At 39.0% G+C, this 15391-nt stretch overlaps 1 protein-coding gene across 1 annotated transcript in view; it reads left to right on the plus strand.

The window, feature by feature from the left end:
* The window catches only part of LRPPRC (leucine rich pentatricopeptide repeat containing), an 87269-nt gene extending 81672 nt beyond the window's left edge, over nucleotides 1-5597 (plus strand). Inside the window, exons 36-38 of the mRNA XM_042810390.1 lie at nucleotides 375-459; nucleotides 3647-3789; nucleotides 5085-5597. Coding sequence (XP_042666324.1) covers nucleotides 375-459; nucleotides 3647-3789; nucleotides 5085-5141 — 285 coding nt within the window. The 3' untranslated portion in view covers nucleotides 5142-5597. The remainder of the gene's footprint in view (nucleotides 1-374; nucleotides 460-3646; nucleotides 3790-5084) is intronic.
* The last annotated feature ends 9794 nt before the right edge of the window (nucleotides 5598-15391 follow it).

The raw sequence follows: 15391 nt of genomic DNA on the forward strand, positions 1-15391 counted from the left end.
ATAGCTACCATTGACCTCTAGGTCAGTGAAGGCTGCTGAGTGGTTTGAATTCTTTTTTAATTTGGTTGAAATCCTGACATATTCTCATTAGTACATGAATTGCTTCCTTCAAAAAATAAAAATAAAACCAAGTCTTCTTGAAAATACGAGTTTTGATCCCATAGTTTGTTCATTTTGCTTACCAGATTTCCTTATCCATTTCTTTACCATACACTGAAATTTGCAAAATAAATATTCTGTCTACATTCAATTGAGCAATCAATTCTTTGTAATCATTATAGGTTTTATTTTTCACTGAAAAGTTCTCAAATAATTAGTTTTGGCAATTTTATTTGCATTTAATGCTACTTTTGTCTGCGCTTCAAATCTCATAGGCAAAGAAGATCGAGACGCTTCTGGAACTGATTCCTGACAGCATAGATTTGGAAACTGCGTACCGTTACCTCTTAAGATGTTACGGTAATTTAATGGAATTGGATTTTAGTGAAAAACAAATCACGAGGCATTCAGAAATGTCATGGAAATGTTCAGAAGAGGAATGGGATCTGCACTGTTCAAGTTGTAACATTTATTTGGTTCTGAGGGTGGAGGGAAGGGGACTGTAAGGTTGTTGTACCTGTGGTATGGACCTAGCTATTGGTCTGGGAAAACAGCTAACAGACCAAAGCCTTGACTCGTTTTCATGGGGAACTGGTTAAAGGAAACTTAAAAAGAGGCTACCTAAGGGCTTTGTTGAGCGAATAAGAGAAATACTGTAAAAAATGAGTGATTCTTAAAACGAATCTGACTTTTTCATGAAACGTATCTCTTCATTCCTTTTATGTGTGTTTCAAAATCATAAGTGATTAGATCTATCAGTAGTGTGCAATGTCATGGACCTTGCTGATGTTAGTGCTTTAATTTAGCCAAAATTAATATTGTAAATGAATTCATTTGGGTTTAGGTAAATAGTTGATTTCAAGTGCTAATCTCTTTATTGTTGAAGTCAGAGGGGAACAGCTTTAAGAATCAAGTTGCTTACTTAAATACATTTTTTTGTAATGCTTGTGAGAAATCAGCACAGGTCCTCTGGCAACACTCAGTTGGAAGCTTGCTTGCATGTTCTTTGCTTTGTGGACTTCAGTATGGTCCTCCAGTTTTATTACAAGCAGAAACACTTCACACTTGTATTGCAAACAAAATGGTATGATGACAGAAGCCCTCACATTCCTGCTTATCACACAGGAATTAAATAGCAACATTTAAGTAACACACTTCAAAAACAAATCCAAAGCATAGTGTTAAAGGCATACAGGATTCCCTGTGTTTTAATCACTTTGTGGAAGTTCTCATTTTGTAAAGCGATTGAACTAAGACTTGCTCTGAACACCTAAAACAGTGGTTAGGTATCTAACACGCAAAGCCACACGTAAATGAAAGGATGGTTGCTGTCATTTCTTTAGGTGAGACATAGCTGATTCATAGTCAGTTGTAGAGAAGACATTCAATTCCTGCACAATTAAAAGCTGTTCCCTGGTTATTCTGTACAGTTGTCTCATTTGTATAGAATACTGATTCCACTTCCGTATCACTTGAAACCATGCGCATTAGTTACTGGTAGCAGTGCTGGGCTGAATTAGTCATTTTAGGATACTGTTGCATTATCTGTTCCATTTTTCTGTTTAACTGAGGAAGGTGTTACCTTTGGATACTTGGGAGAGAAATAGAGAGTGAAGTATTTACTATATTCTTTCCCAACCATGTACATAAAGACTTGTACATGTTCACAGTAATTGCTACCTCTTACTCTTAACTCCTCTTCCATCTTTGATATTTTCTGCAGTGGTGGGTTGTGTTAGTTTCATTTGTCAGTTTAAATGATCAGCAGTAAAGCCTTTAGAACAAAAATTTAGAAGGGTGCACTTAGCTTGTATTCTCAAAATAAATCTAAATTCTAGAAATAAGATCTTTAAAAAAAAAAAAAAAAAGTCATCTGTATTTAAATAATGGTTACTGAGCTTTAAAACATTATTGCTCACTTGGGACTGCTTCCAGCTGTGCAGGACCACCTTTTTTCTAGAAAACAGATAATTCTCCAGTCATATCCTTGCTATTTCAAATTAATTGGAAAGAAAGAAGAATGAAAATAAATGGGCATATGAAATACTTGTGAGCTTAGCAAAGATACAATAGAACAGCTGAGAGAAGATTGGTTATGTAGCACAGATCTACCATCAAACAAATAAAGAGGCATTTCGTCGCCTTGAGATGTGATCAACCACTAGGACCAGATTCTTTCTAGAATAAAGAAGTATTCAAAATACCATTCACATTTGGGTGGTCCATTAAACATAGTGTAAGTATTATCTTTTTTGTTTTCCATACAACAAATATTTCTAATTTCAAGAGATAGGAAGTTAACAACTTCTGTTAAGACTTTTATTAAAGCTAAACTGCTTCTTGCAGTTTCTGCACTAGCCTCCCACATTCAAGAAGTAGTTCAGCTGTTGGCCTGTGGGAAGCTTTTCTCATAAGAAAGAAACTTAGCCTGTCAATTTCTGTGTAGTTTTAACCTTATATTTTAAACTCTAAGAACTACTGTTGTTGTAGCCCTTATGTTTGTGAGGATGTAACTCCAAATGTTGACAAAAGCTGAGGCAGCATCCAATCTGCAGATACTTGAGTTTTCTAAGCAGGAAAAAAAAAAAAAAAATTATTGGATGCAGTGGTTTTCTTGTTCACAAGTTGCTAGGAATTGTTGTATGGCTACTAGGACACTGCAGACAAAGTTAAACTCTTGAGGAGTGCTTTAATTTCTTTGATTTCATCCTGATGCTTCTTAAGCAAAGATCTGAGCAACAGGAGAGTCTACAGTTAAAGTGTGTGTCCATGGAAATGGACTGCCATGTTTCTCCCTTCTGCTTCAGAATAAAGAAAATATGCTTCATTGTTCTACAGCTGCTAGCAGTAAGAACTTTAGATAAATTAAGAATGGATTAATTAATGCCTGTTGCAGTTGATGCCATTTGTGTAATATGCAGAAAAATCTTACTGGTTACCTAAGCAGTTAACATTTATAATAATGTTAGTGGATCAGCAAAAATTTTCTGCTCATGAAGTGGATTTTTTTGTTTTATTTTATTTTTTTTTATTTTATTTTATTTTTTTTTAATGAATGCTTGCCCTTCTATTTGTTCCTTCAGGTTACAGTGCATGTAACTGTGACAATATTCTGCCTGTACTGAACAGAGTTATGTTTTAGAGTTCTTAGAAGCTGAACATTAGTGGTTTTTATATTAGGTCTTGTTCTTACTTTGTGACATTTGCCTCCGAAAAAGGCATATGACTTTGTGTCTCACATCTTAGAGTGGTATCACTGCAAGCAGCTCCTATTCCTCGTGGTTTCAGCACATTCTTGAAGTAATTTGAAGCTCATCCAGCCTCAAATAAAAGGGAAGGCAGGAACGACCTTCTGTTGTATTCTTTTCATATGAGAATGGCAGTGAAATATGAAAAAAACAATGTTAATTATATTGTATATTAAAACACTTAGAATATGTCTTGGGAAGTAATAGGAATGAGTGACTTCATGGAAAGAAGTGGAAGCGAAGCTTTCCACCATTGCGAAAGGTTGGTTTTGATCTATTTATTTCTTTTTTCCCTTCAGAATTAGACGGGGACGTTGCTTCTGTAAAGGCCGTGTACGAGAAAACGAAAGAAAAGAATATACAGCTGCCTGAGCTATCTCTGAAATCTCTAGCAGCTTTTCTGAAGAAAGCAGGAGAGCCTGTCCCTTTCACTGAGCCCCCTGTGAGTATTTCCTAATTAAGAAATGGATCTACAGGACTGTGCATTTCGATGTCAATAAAACAAATTGCATGAATAATTACACAGGGATTAAATCTCTGCAGAGACTCCTCAAAGGAGGTAATAATGTATGAAGTACTGAGTGCTGTAGGAGTTGTAGTAATCTTGAGTTGGATTTGACTTGGGGAAATAAAACTCTTGGGGCTTATTATGTTTAAAGTACCCGATCCTTATCAGGCATTCATCTGCAGGTGTATGTTTATCAAATGTCCTTTGGGCATTTAAGTGCATGAACTTTAAAGGCTTACGGAATGTGTATTTCATAAACAATTAATGGGTTTTAGTTTTCATTAATTGCTAGCTTTATATCTAATACAAGTTGCTGTCTTGGTATGATGGGATTTTAGAAGTAGAGGAATTATTTTTGTATGGCAGCTTTACTTCTGGCAGCCTTGCCAAGATGCATGCAACTGTGCAAATACGTCTTGTTTGAGGGTGACAAATGGCCTACACTAAATCTGTCAAGACTGTAAATACTTCTCACATCGTTCCTTTCACTAGTAGTCTGCTGGTATCATCTCAAGGAACCAGTCTTAAATAATGACTTATTGCATTTTCTCTCTCTTTTCAAATTTCTTATTGCCATCTGCTAGCTGATTTTTATACTGTGAGATTAGTGGTTTTGTGTAGTTCTCTGAAGAACTGATTATATCTAGTTTGTCCATACTGCTTCATGACAAATGCGATTTTTTTTTTTTTTCCTTTTTATAAAGAAGCAGGAAATTGACTCAAAATGTTTTAGCCTGTTAACAGCTGCCTTTTTTTCGGCAACTTTGACATAATTTGAAATATGAATTTTTATTTAAAAGCTAGACTCTCTATTTCTTACATGTAGTTAATGAAAATAACATTTTTCAAAGTCACTGGAATGATTCATCTTCTGATTTCCCTGTGCATTTTTTTTCTCTAATACAACTTTGTGCTTAAAAGCAGCTTGGAATTTTTTTTGACACAACTGCAGATTGCAGTTAAAAAGTATTTTCATTTTTTAAGTGAAATTGATTATATTATTGCATTTTGTAATAGAAGCTTCATTGTGCGTTTTTGGCAAGGTTTTCCTTTTCCTTTCATTCTCTCTCCCTGGTATTTCTCTTAATTATACAGACTTCAATACAGATCTAGTTTTTCATGACAGAGAGTAATGGATTTTGCTTTTGTCAAGATACATGACTTTGTTCAGAATTAGTAACTTCTCAGTTGAAATAACGCTGAACTTGTTTATTCCACTCTATTTATAGGAGTCGTTCAAATTCTATTTGGAAGAATGGAGGAAAAGAACATTGGAAGCATCATAAACAGTCTTTTATGCTCTAGTTGTTTATGAAATTAAGTATTCAATAAAACTCAAAAAAAAAAAAAAGCATGCTGTTCTGTGTAATTTTTAATATAAATACTGTGTTAAAACAGCACATTCTATAACTGTAACCAATGGAAACTCATTAATAGAAATGCTTTTCTCATGTTAAAGTTGTAATGAAATATCATTATGCTGCTTTCTGGGCTACTTCTAATTTGATGTGTGACCTACTATAACTTGAGCTGTATTTTGACTACTGTTGACTCACCAAATATATGTATATCAAGAAAGTTGCCACAGGGGTGTGCAACTGTAACTTCAGTGAACTGTGTTATCCTATGTTGTTGTTTGCCTGGTCAATGTAGTTGGGAGTGAAAGTGGAAGGGTAAATAATGTCATCTTCTGGATTCATCTGTATCTGTACAGAAAATAAACACGTCTTTTTTTTTTGTTAGATTTCTCCTCAATGTACCTCTTGTTATTATCTTATAGGGTTTGATATCACAAAGACAAAATACTTCCACGTTCTGTGCTAGCTTGCGTGTCATAGCTTTATGTCATCTTTAATTCGTTCTCATAAATGCTAGGTTGATTTTAAGGATGGATGGTCTGCATGTGTATGAAAGCATGCATTTTAGACAAAGGAGTGTCTGTTATTTGTTGGGTCTGCAATTATTTGCTGGGAGACTGATAGGCATGGTTTATTTGTGTAAACATGGGAGTAAACCTTGACCCCGTGTAAACTTCTACAGTCCGGAGTTGTGGCGTTGTGTGATGACGCTGTTACAAATGACAAAGATAAAAGGTGCATAGGAAATACATGCTGTATCTGTGAATAATTATGAAAAGCCACAAATGCATGCATCAGTATAACAAGTGGAAAACAGTGTCTGTGCAGTACCTCAAACAGGTTTTAATGAATTTGATTCCCCGCAGATGGCTGCAAATGAAAGTTTGCTACCATGTGTTTTCTAACTTTTAGTGATTCTTTACATTTTCAGTTTCTTAACCTTGCCTGTTCCCGCATAAGTAGGCCTGTGGAAATGTAAACTTCATCTGTGCACGCAAGATTTGGGAGATATTTTGAAAGATTTGTACTTTTTGCTATGTCTCAGGAAGAAATTGGGACCCAAATTTCTTCTGTAAAATTTCCAATTAACTAGGCAGTGTATTTATAAATACACTGAAAATTCCTGCTGTACTCACTCTCTGGTGCAGACCGTGTCCCTCACCCCCAGCTGCCCTCCCCTGACGCAGCTCCATGCCATTCCCTCAGCCCTGTCGCTGTCACACAGAGCAGAGCTCAGCGCTGCCCTCCGCTCCCTGTGAGGAGCTGCAGCCGCCATCAGGCCTCCCCGCAGCTGCTCTGCCCCGGGCTGAGCAAACCCAGAGACCTCAGTGCTCCTCACACACCTCGCCCTTCAGGCTCTTCACTGCTTTTGTAGCTGTTTGTTGGACACTAATAGTGTTATGTCCTTTTTGAACTCTGGAGACCAATCCCCTGCCCAGTGCTGGAGGTGAGTTGAAGAGCTTGATGGCAGTGCTGGGCCGGGGGCACCCCAGGGTGCTGTTGGCCATATGTGCTGCCAAGGCACACTATCTACTAAATTAGTGATGTGGTTTTATGCTGGCTTTTACTACTTAGCTTACAGAGGCAATGGGGACTTCACACAGATTTTAATTGGGGCTGGGAGGGAGTTGGTAACATCTGGTTTTGGAATTCACCACAGGGTATTAACCTGTTCTAGAACGCAGTGGAAAAAGCTGAAAAGTCTTTAAAAGCATCCTTTTATGAATGTGGTGGTTACTTGGAAAGAAGAATGTACCTCCATGGTTCTAGCTATCTGATGCCCTTTCTTCCTAATTGGCAGAAAAATGCTAACAATTGTTTCAAAAATGGAGATGCAGGGTTTTTTTATAAAGTTACAGCTATATTTTGCTGCTATTAAGCTGAAATGTGTCACTGAAGACTGCATCAACTAGTTTACCGCCCTTTCTCTGGTGCCACAGCTCTTGTTATTAGAGGTCATCTCATGAATCTCAATTCCACAGCATTGGCTGTGCCTAGAAGTGAAGTTAGATTGAGCGTAACTTGAGGCATTGGCCTGTGTGCTTTGTGAGCCAGGCTAGCACATAGGAGAAAGAAGAGAATGAGTGTGACTTCAGACAAGCAGATGTTCTCAGAGAGGAAGGTAGTAGCAGAGTTGTGTAGATTGGGAGTAACTGCTGACTGGGAGCTGGGAAAACTTGATGTCAGACCTTTTACTAGTTAACTGGATGCAACTTATAGGTGCTGCACCATTTGTTAGTCAGTGTTACCATACTGGCAGTTTGCTTGGCAGCTGCTTTCTGAGGCAGAAAAATGCCCAATGCAGCCATCAAACACGTGGCTGCCTATTGCCAGTGCTCAGTCTTGGTGTCTGACCTTCCATGATCAGTGCTGGTGCACATCTGTGTATCTATATTGCATGATCTAAACTCTTAATAGAAAAATGCTCTAAGATTTTGTTGTCGCAATTTGAAAATTGAAAGTGAATGTGATAGTCTGTAACTGACAATATTGATTTATTTTTATTTTTTATATTGCTTTTTGAGGGACCTCATTGGAATTTATGGGCTGAGTGAGCCCACTGCTGTGCTGGTTAAACATTAGTGAGACACTATGGGAGCAAAAGAATAAACTGTCCCAGTGGCAACAGTGAGCAAGGTGCAAGCTGACCACTTGGCATCATGCTACAGCAGTCGTGGCCCACATGTTATAGCAGGGGTGGGAAGGCAGAGATTGTTCAGAGAGTAGGTAAATTCTCCCATTGTGTGATGTACTTCTGACTTTCTGTTCCAGTGGATGTTTCATCTACAATTAAAGAATGATTGCACAGAGGAGTGCAGTCTCTCCTGTCTTTAAAATGTGGGACATTGAGGGACTGGTGCCATGCTGGGACACCGTCACCTCAGTCTTGAGCAAACGTTATGCTGGGAAGGTTTTGCAGAATCGGCATTTGTGCCATCTCCTCTAGAATACGCTTGAAATGATATTTCTTGTTCATTGGTGTGCTATGGGACTCAGCCATGTCAAGCATGAAGAAAAACAGAGTTTAGAAGGTTAGTCTTTCTTCACCAAATATGCAGACTGTTTCACTATTTCTTCTTCGTATTCAAAGAAGGAAACCTGTGAGATGATAAAATGCAGAATGGCAGTCTTGCAAACTTGTCACTGTGACTTATTTGTCCTGTTAGAAAACTTACTCTGTCATACTGACCGTAGCACTTATTCCTTTAAAGCAGATAAGAATTATCTGCCACTGGCCGGTGGGTAAGTGGGATTGTGCTGGATTCAGGACAGGTGAAGCATCTGTGAGATGGAAGCACTTTTCCAGAGGCTTCCTTGGGAAGCTGAGAGTGTGCTGACATGAAATGACCCGACATCTTCCTGCAGAGAGCAAATCGTGTGAGCATGCATGTGTTTGCATACTGGTGTGCCCTGATTGGGGTTGAGAGGACTGGAAAAAGCTTGCTGCTTGAATTGAAATGATTTAATGTCGCCTCTGTGACCTGTGCCGCATTATGGACTCTCCTCCAACACCCCTTGATATAAAGAATAAGACTGCTTCTTGGTTGTTTTTTTTTTGTTTGTTTTTTTTTTTTTTAAGCTCAATATATAAGAAGTTTCTTTGTTAACTACCAATATAATAATTTTGCATCACAATAATGATATGCTGTCATTCTGTCCTTATCTACTAAAACAGTTCACTCAACTGCTATCTCCTGAGACCCTTTTCTATAGAGATGGAGTTTGATAGGTTACTAGTGGACTCTATGCTCGTAACGTGTGCCCAGTGTTGTAAATTGAGTAGCAGAAGGAATCGTATCTTTGGTAGTAGCAGCTCTGAAGGGTTTTATAGATTGAGTGCCTGAGTCAGCAGGAATCCAGCTGCATTTTACAATAAGAAGCTGGGATTGTAGCACTGATGGTAAGAGCATAAGTGCACATCATGACAGAATTAGGCTGGAAACGTTCACCGGAGCACCACTAACTTTATTTCTGTTCTCAAAGGTGTGATGCTTCCAGAATGTCCAAGAACACAGTTTAGGAGGAAGCAGCAGAGGCAATGAATGTGACCAGGAGGTTTTGCTGTTCAGTGATTGTTGTGAGAAACGTGTCAGTACCTAAAAGGCAAATCCAATTTCCAGCACCACTACATTGTTCCAGTACAGCTGAAAAAGTGAACAGGTAGGAAATAGACTGGCATAGAATTTAACCTTTTTAGTAAAAAAAATTTCTATTACTTAACATTGTTCCTGTAATTTCTGTGTGAGGTTAACTGCACAAAGAGATTGCCTTTGCAAAATGGTTGAAGCCTCTGGTACTTTGCCAGTGAATTTGAGAATCAATAACCGGGGGAAAGGTAATAAATTTTGAATTAGTGGCTCCAGTCAAGACTGTAATGTAATCCCAGGATGTATCTGAGTGTGCAGATCCTCTGCTACAATAGCAAAGCTCTTTCTTTCCCTGAGGTGTGGAAATAAGAGCAAACATGGAAGCCTGAGGTTTGAGTTTTCAGTTTCCTGTAATTACAAAAATGAGATAATAGAAACTGTCTTATGCAGTACCTGCTATAGATGGGAGTTCCATGTTGATCTACTTTTAGATAAAACCATTTATGCAAGGTTTCTCTCTGGTACTCTTCAACCGCTATACTACAATTGACTAATTCTTCACAGCTACTCATGTGACAACTATAACACTGTAATAAAGCAGCAGGATCTATAGAACAGCAGCAATAGCTACACACCCCTCTGCATTTTTTTTTCTCGTAGTTTCTTCCCTCAGAGCTACAAGTGATGATCAATGAAGCTCCAGCAGTGGTTTCACTGAGTTCATGTCTCAGTGGTGCTCTGAGGCTTGATATTTGGATTGGTGTTGGCCAAAAGAGGACCAAGCCAGCAGCTGTAGTGCAGTGCCTGAGGTCTGGTTCCATGGCAAGTGGGTAAGACACTTTCAACATGTTGGGCTGGTGGCAATGCCACTGTGGCTCCTTATCTTCCTCATGGCTCCCACTGTCTTGTTTGCCAGAAGTCACAAAGGAGGTTGTTTCAACCTCATGCTTCTCAAGTTAGAAAGCAGCTATAGAAATAAGTGCATTATTGCTAATATAACTTAAGATGGCTCTGTAGATGAACCTGAATATAGGACATATATTAGTACTGGGACTGTTGTGATTTCTTTGCATGTTCTGATATTGAAGTTGAAGCCTGAGATGAGGCAGTAAGTAAAGAGGTGAGGGTGCTGAGCCCACCAGGTGGGTGAACTCTGAAGCACTTTCTGGTTAAACCAAAACCAAATCAAACCATTGCTCCAGTGCTTGCAGAGTTTCCTGGGATATCTTTTTGATTAATTAAGATAGCAGCTGGAGCAGTTCCTGTGGGCAAGTTGGTTTAACTGTACATCACTCCTAACAATCATCAATTTTTAGGGCTTTCAGAATGCTTTATAAATAAAAATTACAATCTAAAGATCAGGATAAAAAGTGTATGCTCACTGAAAAAATCATTGTGTCCTATCCTCACCATGCCCATTAACACATGTCCCTTTGTGCCACGTCTGCACGCTCTTGAACACCGCAGTGGACAATGACTTCACCACCTCACTGGGCAACCTTTTCCACTGTCACACTTCCCTGTTAGTGAAGCTTTTTTTTTCTCCTAATATCCAATCTGACCCTCCCCTAGACATGACTTAGGCTGTTCCGTTCCCTCTTATCCTGTCACTAGTAATGTGGGGGAAGAGACCAACCTCTATCTCACCACAACCTCCTTTCAGGGAGCTGTAGAGAGCAATAAGGTCTCTTCTGAGACTCCTCCAGACTGAGCAATTCCAGTTCCCTCAGCTGTTCTCCATAAGATTCATGCTCCAGACCCTACACCATTTTCATTGCCCCTAGTTAGACGTGCTCTAGGATTCAGGGTTTTGTTGATTTAGCATGCACATCAAACATTAATGCTCAGAGAGCCAGTAATCACACCTAATAAGCCATTCAGCATTCCATACAAGGGGAAAAATCCCAGATCTGGTGTGATAGCTGGTGTGATACGTGTGTGTGTGTGTGTGTGTATACATACGTGTGTATATGTAGTGTGTATGTGTGTGGGTATATATATACATATATACATACATAAAGTGTTAGATTTATTAAAAAAAACACCTTCAATATTCATCTTTCCTTTATAGTTTAAATGACAGTCGTATTTTTCATCTTCTATAGTGCATATGAAATATTGAGCTCCAAACTGTTTTTGTGCCCGGGAATGCAATTTCTGCATTTGAGTGTCTTTCTTACTGTCATCAATAACATTATAAATTTGTCTAAATTCAGCAAGTAAAAACAAGGTTGAAAACTATGTTTTATACCACTAGCTGCAGGGGGCATAAAATTACGGTAATTTGTGGCTTTGCTATTGTCAGTCATGTACAGGAGTTTTTTCAGCAGAAATTTATCATGTGCCCAGAACTGAACGTACTGTAAAGCTACAATATGTTTTTTTTTTTTTTTAAATGCAAAAGCCATGAGAAATTCCCAACGAAGTAAGCAAAGCTAAATATTCATTCACCTTTCCTTTGCTACTTTTAGAAGGGAAAAATGTGAGGTGTGCATGTCCAAGCATTTTTGCAGTGCTGAGCTCTGCTGTGACCAGGAAGGATGCCTTTTGGACTGCATCAGGACTGATCCTGTCCCAGCTTTCAGCTCACAGAATCATAGAATCGTATAAGTTGAAAGGGACCTTTAAAAGCCATCCAGTCCAACTGCACTGCAATGAATAGGGGCACCTCCGGTTATATCAGAGAATTAGAAGATTAGGGTGTTTGTTGGTAAGCAGCCAACAAGTTAATATGTGGTTCTTTTAGGGTACTTCTTAGCACCATGATTTGTGTCACAAGCAGGAAGATGTGCCATGTCAGGAATGAGCTGCTGAAAGAGGCTGCAATGCCATACCACAGCTCCTGTGTTTTCTTCCTCTGACTTTCTCAGTGAAACATGATTTCTGTCACAGTTCCTGCAGGTTCTTTCTAAACTCTTCTCCAGTCCTGAGTAAAAGAAAGCAAGCTAAGATAGCGTCTTGAGGAACTATGGCATTAACTGGTGCCTTGTGTTATCACTGCCAGGCACTGCGATGTCATTGAAGATGATGTGTTCTGTACATTTTGCTTTGGACTGTTTGTGAATGTTCGTTGATTTGTTTGCTTTGCCTTTGCTTGAAAATCCAGTACTGCAGTAGTCACGGACTGTCTTGTGGGCTTATTTGCTTATGTACAAATTCTTTTTGAGGCACCATTTGTTTCTTCGCTGTGTGAATTCTGGCCAGGCTTTCAACATTTAACTCACTTGTTAAGTGCGAAAAATGTACGTGAGGCAAAAATGGTACTGAGATATGCTTAGTAAGGTTAGCAAAATATGAATGAGTCTGATTAGGTGTTTGAAAAGAAGAAAAATGTGTTGTTAAGGGAGGTGCTGGTTGTGGAGCAGTGATGGGAAGATGGAGGGGGGAGTCTTTTTGTGCTGCAGTGTCTCAACACTGGAAGCATTAAAGAATCAAGTTGTGACACGAAGGCACGATAATTCCAACTAAATTTGTAATTTGAAATAAATCCATAAATTAAATTTTATGACAATATAAATGCCAATAATTAGTTTTCTAATTAATTGCATGAATTGTGAGCTATCTATAGGCGTTCTGTGTGCAGATGGATGGGTGTGTAACTTGATCATGGGGGCATCTCTCTATGCATGTGAATACGAACGCAGGCACGTATATGCTTTTTTAGAGCTCATCAGTCCCTAAAAGGGTTAAGCGGTTTTAAAATTACCTCAGCCCACTGCTTAAACATTGTTGCCTTAATTAATAGCTGCTAACATATGAAGGGCTTGTCTTGGCTCTCACAGGGGAACAAAAAAAAAAAAAAAAAAAGCAGCATGTCACAGAGCTCCATGTACACTGCTTCTTATCTGCTGCCATCAAAATTAGTCAGTGCGGCTCAAACCTGCAAAGTTTATTATTTCTGGTACAAGTGGACATACCAACACCTGTAATTCTTACTGATTAATTCTTCTTGAGTAGCATGTTGCCTGTGATTTTTTTTTAAGGTGTTTTGTGATGATGGTGATTGTTGTCTATTTGCAAAAAAATGAATGGCTATTGGTACTCGTTACCAATTTAGCATTCCTGAATGCATTTTGCAATTAGGAAGTATGGGAAGAAAGTTTCAATATTTTATTAATTTAGCTTAACCAGGCTGAAAACTGATCCTTTTCGAATGAGTTAAAGCATTTTGGAGTACTGTCATTAGCCGTGATGCAAGATACAAAGCTGTTGTGTCCATAATGTTTCCCAGTGCTAATATTTTTTTTATCCCATTTGCCCACTGGAGAGAGACTTGTACAAACTTGGTGTGGACACAGGGGAAGAACATCCCACCTCCTGCTGTGACTGAAAGGTACTTAAAATATCTTAAGTCATGAAAACGTTCTTCTTATTTATTTATTTAAAGATAAAGCAATGCTTTTAGTACAGAAGCGTTGCAGCAACATGTGGTTTTGTTGTTGGCATATGGCTTTATTTCTGTGGCATCCATGTAACCAACACAGATTGTATTGTTAATAATTTTCTGAGTTTGATGTATTTTCCTTAGAAATCCTGTTCTTGCTTGTATCTGATGTTTCTATTCCTGGATTTGATGTGTATGCAGACTGAAGCCTGGTGGATGGTGCCTGGTGGATCATGCATTGGGCAATCCGACCAGCAGTTGGGCAAAGAGACTTGGAAGTTGCTGAGAGTCCAGTGCTGTTGCCTACAGCAGCAGGGGCTGTGGCTTGCAGCTGAGGAGACCTCCTCTAGGGCTATCCAGGAGACTGAAAGAGAGCAAGGATGGCCCTGGGGGAAGTCTTGGGGCTGCAGCACCATTGGTCAGTCAGGTAGTGCTCTACTTGAAAGTGAAATCTGCATGGCTTGGGATGTAGCAAACTGATGCTGGCAGGTGAGGAACGGGCAGAATTATGAGTTTTGTGTAGCGTCTTGCTTGTGGTCTTTGGTCTCTGTGTTGACAGTGTTGCAGGCTGGTTTAAGTTTGATTTTCCTGATCATGGACAGGAAGGAGGGCATGCTGAGCTTCTGCCAAAATACTGAAACAGTCCAGGGAAAAGGAATGGCTACTTTGGAATTTGGGAATCCAAAAGCTGTGCTGAAATTCAGTTAAGACATTTAGCCCTAGTTAGAACTCTCTTGCTAATAACTTGTTTTTGCAGCAGCTCTGCTGTTGAGGTGTGAAACCTTTTCCATACACAAGTAGCATGGAACAGGATGGGAATGTCAGAGGTCAAATTTTGCAGCACGCTGTGATCCTCACTGCAGAAGTGCGTAATTCCCTCTGATCTTGCAACACTCTCCAACTCCTGGGAGTGTGAGTGGGGCAGGTTGTGTGTCATCCACCCACTCTTCCCTTTGCTCTTCCCTGTACACAGCCCCACAGCATGCTATTGTTAGATATGAATGCTAATTGCTGGTATTTCAAGGCTCCTCTCTTCTTATTGCTAAAGCCTGTAACAATAATCACAGCCTATATTCCCCATCTCTAGGCATCAAGGAAACAAGATATGATCACAGGCAATGTGCTAATGTAATTGTAGTATATAGAATATGAGCATTTTCTATGTAAACACAGGCCTGGCCACATCCTATGATAGCTCTTCCTACACTCCGTAAGATGGCTGTTCTTAGGCTCACAACTCAAGTCCCCATTATGTATATATCTACCCTTGTCATAACACCACCTCTGAAACACTCACACCGCTTGGTCCTGCTGCATAATGTTAAGAGGGTGGAATTTTAAATTGAAAAAGGCTGTTTAAGTAGTGTCAGCAGCCTGACTAATTTCACAAAAGGAAGGAAATTCAAAGTTAAGGCTACGGTATATTCTTATCTAGATGCCTGCAGATTTCCATGCATGACAATATGCCCCTAAAATTCAGAGCTGTCCCTTATGTCTTTAATTTCTCCCATTGTGTCTCTCCTTTTTTTTTTATATTAAACATCAAAGTGACTTCACAACAGAGAGTCAGCCTAGAATTTAATCCTCTAAATACCTTGAAAATAGAGGTTTAGACTAGAAGTACCAATATATACCCTTAAAACTTCAGAGTAATATAAAAGAGATTCTAATCACAACAGATCATTACAAAGAAGAGTAAACCACTT

Source organism: Centrocercus urophasianus, unplaced genomic scaffold, assembly GCF_019232065.1.
Source record: "Centrocercus urophasianus isolate 14NV4802_14NV808 unplaced genomic scaffold, USGS_Curo_1.0 seq_10, whole genome shotgun sequence".
In the NCBI taxonomy this organism is placed as follows: Eukaryota; Metazoa; Chordata; class Aves; order Galliformes; family Phasianidae; genus Centrocercus; species Centrocercus urophasianus.